Below are 20,460 nucleotides of genomic sequence, written 5' to 3' on the forward strand. Positions count from 1 at the left end.
GAAAATAGAAACGAGTTGTTTACAGAAAGTAATTACTGGCTTTTTCCCTGAAGAATTCTGACAAGGTTCTAGATGTGAGCTGGTGATTGGTAGGTAGGTCAGTTTTTTTGGTGGTTTCATTACATAAGCTGTAACAAAGACTTGTGGAAGCATAGTACACAGGAGCCCACATCGGACGTTACCATGCAACGTGAAACAGGTTGTGAGACAAGAAAGTATTAGGTTTCTATAAAAAGAAAGCCTCTGAGCAGATTGGACAGTAAGTTGCACTGATATATGATCCAGAATGAAGGACTCAGAAGGTGATTAGAACCAGCTTCTCATTTGGATGACTGGAAATTAATTTTTAGTTTGATGTTTTGCCAAGTGACAGTTCAGAATGATATACTTATGGGAGCTCATTATCAGAAAGAAATGAAGATGTAAGAGATTTTTTGTATGCTGGTCTCAAAATGTCAATAGTGTAAGTATTTTCAGATTGTCATGTTTATGTAATACTTCCACATCTTTTTTCTATCTGTTCTTCCTTATACTGTGATATCAGACAATTCACGTCGCTTCGAAACCGAATTGCAATTACCTTCTCCCTTTTAAACCTGGACTGAAGATCTTTCTAAAAACTGTTCGTGTGGCACGCAGGCAGGATATGTCTGTGAACTACACAGATACAATGCGAGCTATAGGACTGTTACAAACCCAACCCTCTTGTGTGGTTGTGCGATGGAGTTAAATCTATTTGAGGCATAATTGCTTTATTTTAACAAAAAATATTTCTGAGTATTTGACAAATAACAGTACTACAATGGAACAAATCATTGGAACATCTCAGTTGTGTGCTGGAATTTCAGAATGGGTAGTTGGCATTTGAGACTAAGTTATTTTAAAATTTTGCATATAGTACTAAATTTAGAGTTTTAGAAGTTTGACTGTGAAAAAGGAACACAGGCATATTGCACAAGATCACTTTGTATTTTTTAAATGTGGTATAATTTTATAAAAGCAACATTGTCCCATATATTCCTATTCATTTGTACAAAACATTCCTGGTATGCCTTAGGTTCACTTTCCCTGGTTCTTTATTATCTGCACATTTCCTGTGATTTCATTATATACAGCATACCAAGGAAACCTCCTTACTGTGCCAAAGCTTCAAACCACCGAGCAACCTAGTTTCCAACAATTATGACCCTTTCTCTTCCTCCTCGGCCCTTTCCCTCTGGATCAATGTTGTCTGCTTTCATTGGAATGGAAGAGACTGCAATCAGGCCAAATGCGCCATCCCAACAATTAACTTCAATGTTGTTTTATCCTCAGCCATTAAGAAACACGGATCCTCTCTCCACTAGATAGATCACTACACCACCAAGAGACTCTCATGTAATTACTCGGTGAGAAGTAACCAATCGAACTGGGCATGTCAGAGTTTTGTGGCTTATAGATAATATACACAATCTATTCCATTCTAATGGAGGCAGACAACACTGATCTGGTGGGAGAGGGGAAGGAAGAGCATAAAGAAAGAAAGAAAGAACTTTCATTTATCTCGCACTTTTCATGACCTCAGGATGTCCCAAAGCGCTTTACAGCTAACTAAGTACTTTTGAAGTGTAGTCACTGTTGTTATGTAGGGAATGCTGTAACCAATGAATGCACAGCAAGGTCCCACTAACAGCGATGAGGTCATGACCAGATCATTTGTTTTAATGATGCATATTGAGGGATAAATATTGGCCAGGACATTGGGAGAACACCCCTGCTCATCTTCAAAAGTTACCATGAGATCTTTTATAGCTGCCTAAGAGGGCAGACGTAGTTTCAGTTTAACATCTGATCCAAAAGATGGCACATCGGACAGTGCAGCACCCTCCCAGTACTGCCCTGAAGTGTCAGCCTGGATTATGTGTTCAAGTCTCTAGTGTGGGGCTTGAACCCACGACTTTCTGACTCGGAGGCAAGTGCGCTACCACAGAGCCAAGGCTGATACCATAAGGTGGGAAACTGGGAGGGTTGGATGTTGTGAAGTGAGTGTCTCAAATGCTACACTACGGGGTAAAGGTTAGCAATTTTTTCAAGGTTTAGCTTCAGAGTCAGTAGAACATGTATTCCGTCAGAGATAAGGCATCCTCACTAGGTGATCAGAGGCCTCACAAGGTTACTAGAGATTAGAGCCCTCATGAGATTAGTGGAGATTGGAGTCTCCTGACTAGCATTTTAAATATACACATAAACACATTTCTTTAAAGTACCTTTACTACTCTGACTCTAACAAGAGACAGCAGCATTTCCATTGAAATTGGGAAATGAATGGCACTGACACACCGAAAGGCAAACATGGCAGAATAGGAACAGGAGAAATCTTGAGCACTGCCACTTTTTTACCCAAAGTGATCTTAAACTGTAAGTCTTAACTGGGACAACTGTGCATCTTTTTGAGTAAATCAGAAATGGCCCAATTTGGCTAACTTCTGGCTTAGAACTTGGCATTCCATTCATCCTTACTATTGGGCCATTGTGCAGATAATTTGAAATGTTTTAGCAAATGTTGAAAATAATTGTATTCTATTCAATATTCTCTACTTTTTTTCAATATTTCAATTTAAGATTAATATATGGAGCTAGACTTGGAAACAGAGCATGTGTGAATTTATCCTCATCAGATAAACAAGAGCAGCTTTAATGTAACACATTAAAGAAGAGATAGGGAAACCGGGGAATTATAGACCAGTTAGCCTAACATCCGTTGTGGGGGAAATGCTGGAGTCTATAATTAAGGATAGGGTGACTGAACACCTCGAGAATTTTCAGTTAATCAGAGAGAGCCAACATGGATTTGTGAAAGGTAGGTCGTGCCTGACAAACCTGATTGAATTTTTTGAAGAGGTGACTAAAGTAGTGGTCGGGGACTTCCAGAAGGCATTTGATAAGGTCCCACATAAGAGACTGTTAGCTAAGATAGAAGCCCATGGAATCGAGGGAAAAGTACGGACTTGGTTAGGAAATTGGCTGAGCGAAAGGCGACAGAGAGTCGGGATAATGGGTAGGTACTCACATTGGCAGGATGTGACTAGTGGAGTCCCGCAGGGATCTGTCTTGGGGCCTCAATTATTCACAATATTTATTAACGACTTAGATGAAGGCATAGAAAGTCTCATATCTAAGTTTGCTGATGAAACAAAGATTGGTGGCATTGTAAGCATAAATTACAAAGCGATATTGATAGATTAGGTGAATGGGCAAAACTGTGGCAAATGGAATTCAGTGTAGACTAATGTGAGGTCATCCACTTTGGATCAAAAAAGGATAGAACAGGGTACTTTCTAAATGGTAAAAAGTTAAAAACAGTGGATATCCAAAGGGACTTAGGGGTTCAGGTTCATCGATCATTGAAGTGTCATGAACTGGTGCAGAAAATAATAAATAAGGCTAATGGAATGCTGGCCTTTCTATCTAGAGAACTCGAGTACAAGGGGGCAGAAGTTATGCTGCAGCTGTACAAAACCCTGGTTAGACTGCACCTGGAGTACTGTGAACAGCTCTGGGCACCGCACCTTCGGAAGGACATATTGGCCTTGGAGGCAGTGCAGCGTAGGTTTACTAGAATGATACCCGGACTTCAAGGGTTAAGTTATGAGGAGAGATTACACAAATTGGGGTTGTATTCTCTGGAGTTTCGAAGGTTAAGGGGTGATCTGATCGAAGTTTATAAGATATTAAGGGGAACAGATAGGGTGGATAGAGAGAAACTATTTCCGCTGGTTGGGGATTCTAGGAGTAGGGGGCACAGTCTAAAAATTAGAGCCAGACCTTTCAGGAGTGAGATTAGAAAACACTTCTACACACAAAGGGTGGTAGAAGTTTGGAACTCTCTTCAGCAAACCGCAATTGATGCTAGCTCAATTGCTAAATTTAAATCTGAGGTAGATAGCTTTTTGGCAACCAAAGGTATTAAGGGATATGGACCAAAGGCAGGTATATGGAGTTAGATCACAGATCAGCCATGATCTTATCAAATGGCGGAGCAGGCACGAGGGACTGAATGGCCTACTCCTGTTCCTATGTTCCCACATGCATTTAATGCACATTTCTGCCCTTATCCATTCTTTCCTGTCGCTGGTGATTCAAAGTTGGGTGCACTTATAAGGACACCAACAGCCCTCTGGTCCCTTATCCAAGTGGTCATACTTCATGTGAGAGTCTAAACAGTGAATGTGGACAAACTATTTGACTATGAAGGGCGTGGGGTGGAGGGCACTACGGCCAAGCCAAGACATGCACTCGTCCAGTGGGCTCATTGACTCGCAATCAAGGGTGGGTCCCTAGCTGATTGTTCTCCTCCCTAGTCCAGGGTTCCTGAGATCTATTGCAGTGTCCCAGCGCTGCCCCAGCATTCTATCTGTATCTTGTCATTACCTCACATTGCTTATGTGAAAGTGCAAAATCATATCAATTAGGGGTGTCCAAGCTCTTTTTGCCTCGGGACCATATAGGTGTGTACCAAGAATGCTTGGGGGGGGAGGGCATGTATAAGGTTTAAATCCATGTTCCCATTGATTTGCGGATATCTCAAGTTGTTGATACTAACAGATCCTAGTGTTCTGATTTAGGACTTATTCACAAAATGAGGCAACATTTCAAAAACAGCCTGTTCCAAACCTACATGGTCCATGCAATTCAAACAGGACAAGCCAGCGAGTAAGTATAAACACCAATCTGATTGAGCTGCTTGGATTTCCAGGATTTAGAGGTTGCATATGGCCCTAGGGCTGTAGTACGGACACCCCTGATATAAATACAGTCCAACGTCTAATGAATGCTAAATAATATATTCTGTACCATCTCCCTTTTCATTAAAAGGCGACAGTTGAACACGGACTAGATTTTCCATGTGCAGAAATGGCTTTTCAGCGAGCTTCTTCCACCAGTACAGAGATCACTGTGCCTCATACAAGGATAGAAGATGAGTCTGTTATCAAGGTAGGGTCTTTCCATCTTTCTATTAATTTTAGAAAACACCTCAGGATTCATGAACTCTCTGTCACCTGCACCATCACAGTAATTCTCACCAAGAATGATAAAATATAATTTTGCATTAAATGTGAGTGATGGGCTTATTGGATATTCCTTGTTATCGAACAAATGTGGAATATGATGAGCTTACCATATGGTGAGGGCTGATTTAAGCCTACACACCAAAAATGTATAACAACTGTTGCATACTTTCAAATTCTCTGGAGGTCAGTATCGCAGAGGATTGCAGATATACAACAAGCCTCTGTGTGCTCCACAGGTGAAGAGTTACACACCAAAATTGCCACTTAAACAAAGACCTTCCCCCTCAAGCTTAAGTCATCAAAAATGAAAACTCAAAAATGAAGGGTTTTGTAATAATAAATAAGGAGAAACTGTTTCCACTGATAGGAGGGTCAGTAACCAGAGGACACTGATTTAAGATAATTGGCAAAAGAATCAGAGGGGAGATGAGGAGAAATTCTTTTACGTGACAGGTTGTTATGATCTGGAATGCACTGCCTGAAAGGGTGGTGGAAGCAGGTTCAATGATAACTTTCAAAAGGAAATTGGATAAATACTTGAAAAGGAAAGAGCGGGGGAGTGTGACTGATTAGATAGCTCTTTCAGAGTGCCGGTACAGGCATGATGGGCTGAATGGACACCTTCTGTCTGTATGATTCGATGATTCTATGAACTATATGATTAGAAAATATCAACAAAAATAACCATAACAGTAAGTTCATCCAGACAGTTAAATTCCCCTTTCTGTTGTACCTTGTGTCAGTATAGCATCAGGAAGTAAATGGTGTAGTTCTGAAACTTACAGGCCAGGTTTAAACATTGCTCTGTGTTGTTAGGGTTCAATTACCCTGCAAGTACTGGTCTGAGACTAACAGCTCCAGTTCGGGTCCCAGCCTGGCAGAGCAGTCTTCACATTGCCTGGCTGGAACTCTAACAGTCCAGCCTATGTTCGAGCTGTGCACTGCCTGGATACAGGGATGGCCAACTGTCATTCCACAGTTAAAAATTTAAGGTTGAGAGTGCGGGGAAGGGAGAATCCACCCTCTGTGATAATTTAGTCGCAGGTTAATGGGTTTTACAAAGTTCCCAAAAGGTGTGAGGGTGCTGTGTCTCTGGAGTCTTGCTCTGCTCATTCAGGACTCTATATCCACACAACAGTTTAGTGTCAGTGCGAACCTGAATTTGCTTCAGCGTGGTGCTAAACCTGCAGCGTAGATTCAACCTTGGACAACTTCAGCCGGTTAGCAGTGGAGCGCCACAAGTCACCTTCGAGTCCATGAGCTGGAGAGGGGCAAATTAGCCATTGTACCCGTTACTAATTAGAATGCAGTGACCCCTGCTCAAAACACATGCATCAGAACAGGGCTGAGCTCATCTATCCCTCCTGTTCACCAATGATGAAAAGCCTGTCAACACTCACTGCTAAGCTCACTTGTGAGGAATTGATGTTAGGCATGGTACCAAAGGGCCTGAGGAACTGCATGCCAGAATGAGACATCACTTTCAGAAGTAAATAGGTGAAAACTGAGGGTAAACAAAACGTGATTTCAGGCTCCCCTAATGCCTTAGCAGGGAACCACACAGACCAGGGCTGTCCCAGGCTTGATCCATGGTCTGTGCGAAGTTGGTGAGGAGGCAGTGAGGAAGCAACAATTGACCTCAGCACATCTGCGTTAGGTAAAGGAAAATCGACCACGGTTCCTGCTCCTGATCTCTGCCCAGTGACCCATGCTGGGTGTGCCCTTGTGGAGATGTCAGGTCAGGATAGGATTGACCTTACGTGTGATGCACCCTCCCTGGGTTGAATAGCCCACCACAGCTCACTGTCAATGAGTATTACCCACTTGGACAAGGTGCAGGAGAGTACCCAGTGATGGTGGATCAGAAGAGGAGGGGAGAGAAAATTGTCAAGAAAAGAGAAAGAAAACATGATTCTTAGACTCAATTTCCACAGCCAAAAGCTACCCAGGCTGGAGACACATAAACTTATATTCTAACCATTTTCAGTTCCCTTGCGCTCTGTTCATTTGGGAGATTGGAAAACAGCTGATGCCAATTAGCTGAAATCGCTCCATTGTCCACCTCAAATGGGGCTGGGAAAGCTGGTGCCTGCATGAAAAGCGGATGGTTGGTAACTGTGGATAAAGCAAAAAATTATTTTACTTAAAATAAGATTGCTGCTTAAAATTGTAAACAGCAGTTTTTATAAAAGAGCACTTTATAATGAAATGCTGATTGGATTTCTGTTCCACGTGCAAAATTGTCCTGATTAACTCACTCACAACTTCGTCATACATAAATCATACATTATGTGAACTTATGAAAAATGACGGACCGGAAAAGACCTACTGGTCCATCCAGCCTGTCCCATACAGTTGTGATGCCTTTTGCGTCACAACACATACACTCCCCACCACACCGAATGATTTACAGTGAAACTTTCCCTATCACTTTCTCCCCTTACCAGCACTGTATTTTCAGTCAGCAATGTGTTTTAAAGTGCTGCTTTCTCCACCCACCTATCATTAAAGGAGATTTCCAACTGCTTGCTGTAGTCAACTTGTTTTAGTCAGCAGGTGCTCATTATTTAAAATTGTTCGAAAGCGGTTTCAGATTAGAGGCTGAATGAACGTGCTGGTGACCTAATTGATTGTTGACTATCAGGCAATGGTAAACAGCTGAAAACTTCCCTCAGACGCAGATCTGCACCATTTCCAGCAAACAGCTGATTAAAATTGTAGTGTCGATAAGGGGAGAATTGACCAGGGCCGATTCACAGCTGGAAGAAAAATAACCCTAGCAACTACCGACGATTTGTGCTGAGCTCAATCACTTGCCTGGTTTTTGGATCATCTTTACTTTGGGAACAAAAATTGTACCGAATACCTCACTGTATCCTCTCTCTATTATACAATGAATGCAGATAACAATACTACTGAACAGATATATTATTGTCAAGCAACATAGAACTGGTCAATAGGGCAGATATTTATAGATAGTAAAAACCTGCATTCCTAGAGTGAATCAAACAGTGCAAAAGAACCACGACTGCATCTCAATTATTTTGTGTCATTCACTAATGATTATTATTTTGCGTTTGCCAAAGTGTTCTGTGCTGTATTGCAGACAGAGAGCTAATTAAAGCACTGTCCTGGGCCTCACACTTTAATCAGTTCTGTGTCTTATTTCAGCACAAAACACACGATTCATTAGACTAATAACATTGAGTGTCACTAATATTCTAAATTGTTTCTGATTATGACATCCAATGCTGCTGTTAAGGAAAAGGAGAGGAACTTAGGAACAGCAGTAGGCCATTCAGCCCCTCAAGCCTGTTCTGCCATTCAATTAGATCATGGCTGATTTGTACCTCAGCTCCACTTACTGCATTTGATCCATATTCCTAGTTACACTTACTTAATAAAAATCTTGAAAATTTCAATTGACCCAGAATCTATAGTCTTTTGGGGGAAGAGAATTCCAGATTTCCACTACCTCTTGTGTGAAAAAGTGCTTCCTGATTTCACTATGAACGGCCTAGCTTTAATTTTAAGATTTTGCCTATTTGTTCTGGATTCCCCCACTGGAGAAAATAACTTCTCTGTATCTACTCTATTAAATCCCTTTATCATTTTAAACACCTCAGCCTTTGAAGCTCAAAGAATACGAGCTAAGTTTATGCAACCTGTCCTCATAATTTAACCTTTTAAATCCTGATATCATTCTGGTGAATCTGCACTGTACCCGCTCCAAGGCCAATATATCCTTCATGGGGTGCGGGGCCCAAAACTGAACGCATTACTCCAGATCAGGTCTGACCAAGGCTCTGTACAACTGAAGCATAACTTCCTATCTTTTGAATTCCAACCCCCTTGAGATAAAGACCAACATTCCAATAGCCTTTTTGATTACTTTTTATACCTATGTACTAGCTTTTAGTGATTTTTATACCTTGACACCAAAATCCTTTGCTCCTCCACAGTTCCTAGTCTCTCACCATTAAAAGATATCCAATTTATCTTCCTGTGGACCAAGGTGGCTGACCTCACACTTCCCCACAATGAACTCCATCAGCCAGAGTTTTTGTCCAATCACTTAATCTGTCTATGTGCCAAGAAGGACTTGTTCAAGGGTCATATCTGAAAATGGTCAATTTAACGATGATAGCAAGGGATTGCCTTGCAAAGCTCCCTCTCCTTATGTCGAGCCTCACTAAACCAGAGCACGGGTTGCAGAGCCAGGCCCATAGAGTTACAGCCCTAACTCGAACCTGCATTTCTCCCTAACACATAGGGAGAGGAGTTTTGCAAAATTACCCTGTAAGTCCCCAAAATAATGGGGGCAGGCTTTTCGATTTCTTTTTGACAGATGGGAAGAACTTCAAAGAATTCACAGCATCTTTAATAACAGGTTATTTTGATTGCCAGATTACCAATGTCTAGTTTCATTTTCCAAAGAACTTGATGATGACAAAATTAATCCAGAATATGCATTTGATGTGTCATTTTTAAATATTTAATTTCTGGACATAAAAATAAAGCTGAAAATCTGAGTGAAATGATGGGTAAGAACTGATTAAGGATACTTTTCATCCTTAAATTAGGACGCCTTACTCATTCTTGGATTGCAGATCTGGACAGAAGTAGTCAAATTTACCAGTGACCGGTTTATACTATTCGATTATACCATTACCCTCCTCCAATTACTTCATCTCCTGATTTTGCTCCAAGCAAAAGTAAATTTTAAATAAAACAGAATAAAGTAAAAACTAAAAGAATTATGTTCCCCTATACTGATTATGCACACCTGTACAGAACATCAGTTTAATTACATATATTTTGTAAAAAGAATACCACAAATTTCTCAGTATATTTTGATTTTCAATTTGCCATGTCAGAGCTGGATCAGGGGAGATTGTTTACAGTGGCAAGTGCAAGTGAAATGTTTGGCACATTTGATTCCCACTCCTATGGGATTATTGGCCAGGGATTTGATTCTAATAAGTGCTCAATTATGTTTAGGTGGATCTAATTGAGAATGAGTAAGGCGTCCTAATTTGAGATGGCTAAGTGCTAATTAGAATTATACCTTTGGGTGTTTTCACTGATACCTAGCCAGCAGAAGGTAAATGACAGTTTACCTTTACAGAGACACCCTATTGCCTGAGTGTCTATTGGGACTGATTAGCTATTTAAGCCTTCAACGACTGGATCTTCCTTTGTCTGATCATCGTCTCTTCAGGCAGTGTTAGCATGGAAGTGTACTTGAATTATGTCAGGCACTTTTAGTACTATAAGCCCCAGTAAAATGTGGCTGGTTTCGGCACACCTTGACTTTAACAGCTTCAGCCTTGCTTTTCTTTGCACTAAGGATATATAACTGAAGGTACCTTATTAATTCACATTATTTTTAGCTTAAGAGCTAACCATCTCATCAGAAGAATAAACGCCTGCAGTACAATAGGCTGATAAATCTTTGTGCATACATGCGTAGTGTATTACCCCAAGAGGCTTGGAGAAACAAAGTATTCATAGGAACAGGAGTAGGCCATTCAGCCCCTCGAGGCTGTTCCACCATTCAATTAGATCATGGCTGATCTGTACTTTGGGAAGAAGTGATTGACATGTCAATCTGCCTAAAGTTTTTGGACTTGTGATGTGAGAGAGATTTTTTTGCCTTAGGTTTTGATTATGCCAAGCCAAAGGTGCAGGTTACTTTCAGGGGAGAAAGATTGTGCCTGGAGAAGTTTGGTTCAGAGAGAGAGGTTGTGTGACTAATTAATCCAGTCACATAAGATCTCGAGTAATAAGCAGTACTAGCAGATCTCCCATGGCATTGCTCAATGTTGAGTTGGAGGACACACTGTTCTCTAACAAAAGGGTGTTATCAACAAAGCATGATGGGGAAAGTGTTACAGGAAGTGCGTCCAACAGTTACAGGAAATTTGCGCTACACACAAGGCTTTTAACATATTATAAAAGGTGTAAGTTTATCAGTCTATGCCTGTGATAGGCTAGACAAAACAGAGAAAAGATGCCTTAATGGATTTGGAATGAAAGTTGATCGCAGAGTACTTGCTAAAGACACAGCCTAGATGTTATTCACATTGCAGTGAGAGATAAGGAGAGAGAGAGAGGGAGAGAGATAGAATAGTGGGAGATAGAACCAGGTTGTTGCACAAGTGGACACACGTTTCATGTGACATTACAACCATTTCTGGAGCCAAAAAAAGATGGTTAGCTATTTTATTAATACCAAACACTTAAATAGAGAGCACTCAGTTGCTCTCTGAATGCAACTAATACTGCAAGACTTGTAATGCTACACTAAAAGCTCCCAAGGTAAAGCCATCAACTGCTATACTGCTGTCAATCTGAAAGTGATTGTGACAATTATGATGATTATTTTGATAACCATGTTAACTTTACTTTCTTAAGGTTAGGCAAATAAAATAGTGCTAGAGTCTGTGCTACCGTTTACTCCTTGATCGCTGGTAATCCAAGAGTCAAATGGTTCTTAATCAATGCTGCATCTTGTACAGGCCTTTCGTAAAATATTTTTACTTCAATTCATTTTTGGGTTAATTTAATGTAAGGTAACTTGAACAAGTCAAATACAACATAGTATATTAAACACTAGACACACAATCATCCCTACCTGCAAATGGCGAGAATAAAACCCATTTCGACCTAAAATGTACAAAACTCAAGTGCATCATAATTTAACAAGATTTATCTGTTGCCTTGTGAAACTTAGAATTTTTCCAGTATCATGTTAAGATTGGGCGTACGCACATACACACACAAGCTCACTGATGGGACTATGAGGGTATGATTGCTGTCGGCAGCTGTAGCACGAGTCATCTGCAACTGGCGGTTACATCAAAGCAAATCTGCTAGATTCTTTTGAATGCTGGCAAGGAAGACTCACTTTTCACTGGGTCTTCCTGTCTGGCATTGCATGTAAAGTTACATTAGGTGTCTGTAAAGAATAAGTGGGAGAATAAAATAAATGCCTTTTCAATTGAGGATTGCTTAAGGGATGTCCGTGAATGTGGAGCCAATCAAGGGCCAGACCAAAACCTCAGTTATTCAACATATAAAACACCAACAAGACAAAATTAACCCATGTCAAAATTAATTGAGAAGTGGATATGTTCTAGTATAGTATAAAATTGGACATGCAGATAATAGTTCGATATAATAAACTGTATTGTTGACAATTTGAGGGCACAATCATATAAAGTTTATCCCATCACTGTTACTGTCCTTTCATTCTTTGTTGAGCCTGTATTTAACTCTCTCTTCTGCTTACTTGAGTTTCTCTCAGTTTCCTTTTATTATCCATCTCTTATTTTTTCTTTTCCTTTAGCTTTGTGTTTTTTTTAACCTTTTCCTTTTCTCATTGTGTTTTTGCCTCTTATATCTTCTCTTTCTTTTCAGTTTTTCAAGAATCCTCGCCACATAGGTTTCCAGTTTCCACTTCAGTTACTGTACTTTTTAATCAATTCCCTCTGCCTCTTCATTCATTTTTAATTTATCTCTTTGTTTTTTGTCTCCGTGTTTGTAATGGGCAAGAAACAATATCTAAAGCAGTCAAGGTGAGTAAGAGAGACCAGGACTGATAGTGACAGCTGAGGGAATAGAAGACAGTGTTGAACAGATGCAAAGGCAATGAGGATGGGGATACGGTGAACATTGATAGAAAAAAAGAGAAATGGACCAGGACTGATGAACAGCAGTTCAGTGATATGATTGTGACAGAGTGAAACCCCAATAGACTTCACTGCTTTGTGCTATATCTTTGACTTCAAACTATGGCTATGTGTCTTCACTTAACGGTGTTAGTAACAAACTAACATCTTGAAAGTTCAGTTTGGAAAAAAAAAATCATAATTCTCTGCCAATGCCTCTCAATATCTCACTAGCTTCTGTCCTGTGACTGTGGTCCTACACTGTCATTTACTGTTGAAGCTGAAACAATTAAAAACAGTTCTGGTCTCCATATTACTAAAAGGATATCGAGGCACTGGAGATGGTGCAAACAAGAATTACAAGGATGATACCAGAATTGAGAGGTGATAACTATCAAGACTGAACAGGCTGGGGCTTGTTTCTCTATAAAAGTGAAGTTTGAGGGGTGACCTAATAGAGGTCTTTAAAATTCTGAAGGTGTTTGATGGGGTAGACGTAGAGAAGATGTTTCCACTTGTGTGGGAGTCTAAAACTAGGGGCCATAAACATAAAATATCCCTAATAAATCCAATAAAGAATTCAAGAGAAACGTAGAATCATAGAAAATTTACGGCACAGAAGGAGACCATTCAGCCCATCATGTTCATGCCGGCCGAAAATGAGTCACCCAGCCTAATCCCACTTTCCAGCACTTGGTCCGTAGCCTTGTGGGTCACAGCACTTCAGGTGCACATCCAAGTACTTTTTAAATGAGTTGAGGGTTTCTGCCTCTACCACCCTTTCAGGCAGTGAGTTCCAGACCCCCACCACCCTCTGGGTGAAAATCTTTTTCCTCAGCTCCCCTCTAATCCTTCCACCAATCACTTTAAATCTATGCCCCCTGGTTAATCATCTCTCTGCTAAGGGAAATAGGTCCTTCCTATCCACTCTATCTGGGCCCCTCATAATTTTGTACACCTCAATTAAATCACACCTCAGCCTCCTCTGTTCCAAAGAGAATAACCCCAGCCTATTCAATCTTTCCTCACAGCTAAAATTCTCCAGTCCTGGCAACATCCTCGTAAATCTCCTCTGTATCCTCTGTAGTACAATTACATCCTTCCTGTAATGTGGTGACCAGAACTGTACACAGTACTCAAGCTGTGGCCTAACCAGTGTTTTATACAGTTCCAGCATAACCTTCCTGCTCTTATATTCTATGCCTCGGCTAATAAAGGAAAGTATTCCATATGCCTTCTTAACCACCTTAACTACCTGTCCTGCTACCTTCAGAGATCTGTGGACATGCACTCCAAGGTCCCTCACTTCCTCTACACCTCTCAGTATCCTCCCATTTTTGTGTACTCCCTTGCCTTGTTTGCCCTCCCAAATGCATTACCTCACACTTCTCCGGATTGAATTCCATTTGTCACTTTTCTGCCCACCTGACCAGTCCATTGCTATCTTCCTGCAGTCGACAGCTTTCCTCCTCACTATCAATCACACGGCCAGTTTTTGTATCACCTGCAAACTTCTTAATCATGCCCCCTACATTTAAGTCCAAATCATTAATATATATCACAAAAAGCAAGGGACCTCGTACTGAGCCCTGTGGAACCCCACTGGAAACAGCCTTCTGGTCACAAAATCACCCGTCGACCATTATCCTTTGCTTCCTGCAACTGAGCCAATTTTGGATCTAATTTGCCACTCTCCCTTGGATCCCATGGTCTTGTACTTTTTTGACCAGTCTGCCATGTGGGACCTTGTCAAAAGCCTTGCTAAAATCCATGTAGACTACATCAAATGCATTACCCTCATCGACCCTCCTTGTTACCTCTTCAAAAAATTCAATCAAGTTAGTCAGACACGACCTTCCCTTAACAAATCCATGCTGACTGTCCTTGATTACTCCGTGCCTTTCTAAGTGACGGTTTATCCTGTCCCTCAGAATTGATTCCAATAATTTGCCCACCAGTGATGTTAGATTGACTGGCCTGTAATTATCCAGTGAGGATTGGAAAATGATGGTCAGAGCCTCTGCTATTTCCTCCCTATCTACTTTCAAAGGTGCTAATCCCCTTAATACTTCCTCTCACTAAGTTTATCTCATCCAATATTTCGCACTCGTCCTCCTTAACTACAATGTCTGCATCGTCCCTCTCTTTTGTGAGGACAGACGCAAAGAATTCATTGAGAACCATACCAACATCTTCCGCCTCCACACATAGGTTACCTTTTTGTCTCTAATAGGCCCTACTCTTTCCTTAGTTATCCTCTTGCTATTAATGTATTTATAAAACATCTTTGGGTTTTCCTTGATTTTACCTGCCCTCCCTGTGCTTTCCTAATTTTCTTTTTAATTTCACCCCTGTACTTTTTATACTCCTCTAGGTTTTCTGTAGCATTCAGCTCTTGGTGTCTGACATAAGCTTTCCTTTTTTGCCATGTCTTACCCTGTATGCTCCTTGACATCCAGGGGGCTCCAGATTTGGCAGTCCCACCCTTTTTCTTTGCGGGAACATGTTTACTCTGCACCCCTTGAATCTTCCCCTTGAATGTCTCCCACTGCTCTGACAGTGATTTACCTTCAAGTAGCTGTTTCCAGTCCACTTTTGCTAAATCATTTCTTAGCTTAGTAAAATTGGCCTTTCCCCGATTGAGAATTTAACTCCTGTTCTATCTTTGTCCTTTTCCATAACTATGCTAAAACTAACTGAATTATGATCACTACCACCAAAATGATCTCCCACTGATACTCCTTCCACCTGCCCAGCCTCATTTCCTAAAACTAAATCCAGAACTGCCTCCTCTCTTGTTGGGCTTGCTATGTAGTGGCTAAAAATGTTCTCCTGAATGCAATTTAAGAATTTTGCACCCTCTATACCCTTCACACTGTTTGTGTTCCAGTTAATATTAGGATAGTTGACATCCCCTACTATTACTGCCCTATTGTTTTTGCACTTCTCCGAAATTTGCCGACATATTTGCTCTTCTATCTCCCTCTGACTATTTGGGGGTCTATAGTACACTCCCAGTAGTGTTACAGCCCCTTTTTTATTCCTTAGTGCAGTACCCATATGGCCTCATTTGTGATCCTTCTAACATATCACCCTCCTCACATCTGTAATTGTTTCTTTAACCAAAATTGCCCCCCCTCCTTTTTTATCCCCTTCTCTATCTTGTCTGAAAACCCTGTAACCAGGAACGTTGAGATGCCTTGCTGCCTCTCTTCAAGCCATGTTTCAGTGATAGGTAAGATATTGTACGGCCACGTGTTTATCTGTGCCCTGAGCTCAACTGCCTTATTCACTATACTCCTTCCATTGAGGTATATACCATTAAGCACTGCCAAACTCCCTTGCTGTTTATTTGCTAACCTGTGTTTCCTCTGCCTTCCTAATTTTCTTCCTTCTATCTCCAGTTCTGTTTCTGTCCCATCTGCATCTACACTCAGCTTCCCACCCCCCCTGCCAAGCTAGTTTAAACCCTCCCCAACAGCACTAGCAAACCTCCCTGCAAGAATATTGAACCCAGCTCAGTTGAGGTGCAACCCGTCCGACTTGTACTGATACCACCTCCCCCAGAACCAGTCCCAATGCCCCAGGAATCTAAAGCCCTCCCGCCTGCACCATCTCTTCTTTACCCTGAGAGTGATTAGAATATGGAACGCACTACCACAAGGAGTAGTTGAGGCGAATAGCATAGATGACTTTAAGAGGAAGCTACATAAGTACATGAGGGAGAAAGGAATAGATGGATATGCAGATTGCATTAGATGAAGTAGGGTGGGAGGGGGCTCGTGAGGAACATAAGCACCAGCATAGACCAGTTAGGCCGAATGGCCCGTTTCTGCACTGTAAATTCTGTGTAATTCTATTTAAAAAATCATTTGCAGAGAGAGATTCCTGTTGGCCCTAGTGGCATTGTGCATCACATACGTTCTTAGAGCTCTGCAACCAAAGAGGAGCCAGCTATTCGAACTTCATGTAATCTGCCAGTATCCTGGCAAAATAGCTTGAATTTCAATGACAAACACGGTCTTGAAATAAATAAATGTACATTAATTGAGCAGTACTAACTTGCACTTTATGCTAGTTTGGCTCAGTTAGCAGCACTTTAGGCCTCTAAGTCAGAAAGCTGTGGGACTTGAACACATAATCTACACTGACGTTTCAGTGCAGTACCGAGGGAATGCTGCATTGTCAGAGGTGACTTCTTTCCGATGAGATGTTAAACCCAGGTCACAATTTCCTGTTGAGGTGCAGGTAAATAGTTCTATGCCACTATTCGAAGAAGGGCAGGAAGTTCTCCTGGTGAACCTGGCCAATAACTATCCCTCACTGACACCAACAAAAACAGATTAGCTGGTCATTGTAAGGGGAATAGACAGGCGTTTCTGCGGACGCAACCGAGACTCCAGGATGGTATGTTGCCTCCCTGGTGCAAGGGTCAAGGATGTCTCGGAGCGGCTGCAGGACATTCTGGAGGGGGAGGGTGAACAGCCAGTTGTCGTGGTGCATATAGGCACCAACGATATAGGTAAAAAACAGGATGAGGTCCTACAAGCTGAATTTAGGGAGTTAGGAGTTAAACTAAAGAATAGGACCTCAAAGGTAGTAATCTCAGGATTGCTACCAGTGCCACGGGTTAGTCAGAGTAGGAATGACAGGATAGCTAAGATGAATACATGGCTTGAGAGATGGTGCAAGAGGGAGGGATTCAAATTCCTGGGCCATTGGAACCGGTTCTGGGGGAGGTGGGACCAGTACAAATTGGACGGTCTGCATCTGGGCAGGACTGGAACCAATGTCCTAGGGGGAGTGTTTGCCAGTGCTGTTGGGGAGGGTTTAAACTAATGTGGCAGGGGGATGGGAACCGATGCAGGAAGTCAGTGGGAAATAAAATGGTGACAGAAACAAAAGGCAGTAAGGGAGAGTGTACAGAACATGACCGGACAGATGGTCTGAGAAAGCAGGGCAAAGACCAAGGGAAGTCTAGATTAAACTGCATTTATTTCAATGCAAGAAGTCTGATGGGCAAGGCAGATGAACTCAGGGCATGGATGGATACATGGGACTGGGATGTTATAGCTATGACTGAAACATGGCTAAGGGAGGGGCAGGACTGGCAGCTCAATGTTCCAGGGTACAGATGCTATAGGAAAGATAGAGCAGGAGGTAAGAGAGGAGGGGGAGTTGCGTTCTTGATTAGGGAGAACATCACGGCAGTAGTGAGAGGGGATATATCCGAGGGTTCGCCCACTGAGTCTATATGGGTAGAACTGAAAAATAAGAAGGGAGAGATCACTTTGATAGGATTGTACTACAGACCCCCAAATAGTCAACGGGAAATTGAGGAGCAAATATGTAAGGAGATTACAGACAGCTGCAAGAAAAATAGGGTGGTAATAGTAGGGGACTTTAACTTTCCCAACATTGACTGGGACAGCCATAGCATTAGGGGCTTGGATGGAGAGAAATTTGTTGAGTGTATTCAGGAGGAATTTCTCATTCAGTATGTGGATGGCCCGACTAGAGAGGGGGCAAAACTTGACCTCCTCTTGTGAAATAAGGAAGGGCAGGTGACAGAAGTGTTGGTGAGGGATCACTTTGGGACAAGTGATCATAATTCCATTAGTTTTAAGATAGCTATGGAGAAGGATAGGTCTGGCCCAAAAGTTAAAATTCTAAATTGGGGAAAGGCCAATTTTGATGGTATTAGACAGGAACTTTCAGAAGTTGATTGGGAGAGTCTGTTGGCAGGCAAAGGGACGTCTGGTAAGTGGGAGGCTTTCAAAAGTGTGTTAACCAGGGTTCAGGGTAAGCACATTCCTTATAAAGTGAAGGGCAAGGCTGGTAGAAGTAGGGAACCTTGGATGACTCGGGAGATTGAGGCACTAGTCAAAAAGAAGAAGGAGGCATATGACATGCATAGGCAGCTGGGATCAAGTGGATCCCTTGAAGAGTATAGAGATTGCCGGAGTAGAGTTAAGAGAGAAATCAGGAGGGCAAAAAGGGGATATGAGATTGCTTTGGCAGATCAGGCAAAGGTGAATCCAAAGAGCTTCTACAAATACATAAAGGGCAAAAGGGTAACTAGGGAGAGAGTAGGGCCTCTTAAGGATCAACAAGGTCATCTATGTGCGGAACCACAAGAAATGGGTGAGATCCTGAATGAATATTTCACATCGGTATTTACGGTTGAGAAAGGCATGGGTGTTAGGGAACTTGGGGAAATAAATAGTGATGACTTGAGGAGTGTACATATTACAGAGAGGGAGGTGCTGGAAGTCTTAACGTGCATCAAGGTAGATAAATCTCCGGGACCTGATGAAATGTATCCCAGGACGTTATGGGAGGTTAGGGAGGAAATTGCGGGTCCCCTAGCAGAGATATTTGAATCATCCACCGCTACAGGTGAGGTGCCTGAAGATTGGAGGGTAGCAAATGTTGTGCCTTTGTTTAAGAAGGGCGGCAGGGAAAAGCCTGGGAACTACAGACCAGTGAGCCTGACATCTGTAGTGGGTAAGTTGTTAGAGGGTATTCTGAGGGACAGGATCTACAGGCATTTGGAGAGGCAGGGACTAATTAGGAACAGTCAGCATGGTTTTGTGAGAGGAAAATCATGTCTCACGAATTTGATTGAGTTTTTTGAAGGGGTAACCAAGAAGATAGATGAGGGCTGTGCAGTAGACGTGGTCTACATGGACTTCAGCAAAGCATTTGACAAGGTACCGCATGGTAGGTTGTTACATAAGGTTAAATCTCATGGGATCCAAGGTGAGGTAGCCAATTGGATACAAAATTGGCTTGACGACAGAAGACAGAGGGTGGTTGTAGAGGGTTGTTTTTCAAACTGGATGCCTGTGTCCAGCGGTGTGCCTCAGGGATCGGTGCTGGGTCCGCTGTTATTTGTTATTTATATTAATGATTTGGATGAGAATTTAGGAGGCATGGTTAGTAAGTTTGCAGATGACACCAAGATTGGTGGCATTGTGGACAGTGAAGAAGGTTATCTGGGATTGCAACGGGATCTTGATCAATTGGGCCAGTGGGCCGATGAATGGCAGATGGAGTTTAATTTAGATAAATGTGAGGTGATGCATTTTGGTAGATCGAATCGGGCCAGGACCTACTCCGTTAATGGTAGGGCGTTGGGGAGAGTTATAGAACAAAGAGATCTAGGAGTACAGATTCATAGCTCCTTGAAAGTGGAGTCACAGGTGGATAGGGTGGTGAAGAAGGCATTCGGCATGCTTGGTTTCATTGGTCAGAACATTGAATGCAGGAGTTGGGATGTCTTGTTGAAGTTGTACAGGGCATTGGTGAGGCCACACTTGGAGTACTGTGTACAGTTCTGGTCACCCTATTATAGAAAGGATATTATTAAACTAGAAAGAGTGCAGAAAAGATTTACTAGGATGCTACCGGGACTTGATGGTTTGACTTACAGGGAGAGGTTAGACAGACTGGGACTTTTTTCCCTGGAGAGTAGGAGGTTAAGGGGTGATCTTATAGAAGTCTATAAAATAATGAGGGGCATAGATAAGGTCGATAGTCAAAATCTTTTCCCAAAGGTAGGGGAGTCTATAACGAGGGGGCATAGATTTAAGGTGAGAGGGGAGAGATACAAAAGGGTCCAGAGGGGCAATTTTTTCACTCAAAGGGTGGTGAGTGTCTGGAACGAGCTGCCAGAGGCAGTAGTAGAGGCGGGTACAATTTTGTCTTTTAAAAAGCATTTGGACAGTTACATG

The 20,460-nt window shown here is 41.9% G+C and overlaps 1 protein-coding gene across 1 annotated transcript in view; it reads left to right on the forward strand.

Annotated features, from left to right (window-relative positions):
• Positions 1-297: 297 nt before the first annotated feature.
• The window catches only part of LOC137341821 (serine/threonine-protein kinase 33-like), a 102,243-nt gene continuing 82,080 nt past the window's right edge, over positions 298-20,460 (forward strand). Inside the window, exons 1-2 of the mRNA XM_068005326.1 lie at positions 298-463; positions 4,855-4,974. Coding sequence (XP_067861427.1) covers positions 4,894-4,974 — 81 coding nt within the window. The 5' untranslated portion in view covers positions 298-463; positions 4,855-4,893. The remainder of the gene's footprint in view (positions 464-4,854; positions 4,975-20,460) is intronic.

Source organism: Heptranchias perlo, chromosome 24, assembly GCF_035084215.1.
Source record: "Heptranchias perlo isolate sHepPer1 chromosome 24, sHepPer1.hap1, whole genome shotgun sequence".
In the NCBI taxonomy this organism is placed as follows: domain Eukaryota; kingdom Metazoa; phylum Chordata; class Chondrichthyes; order Hexanchiformes; family Hexanchidae; genus Heptranchias; species Heptranchias perlo.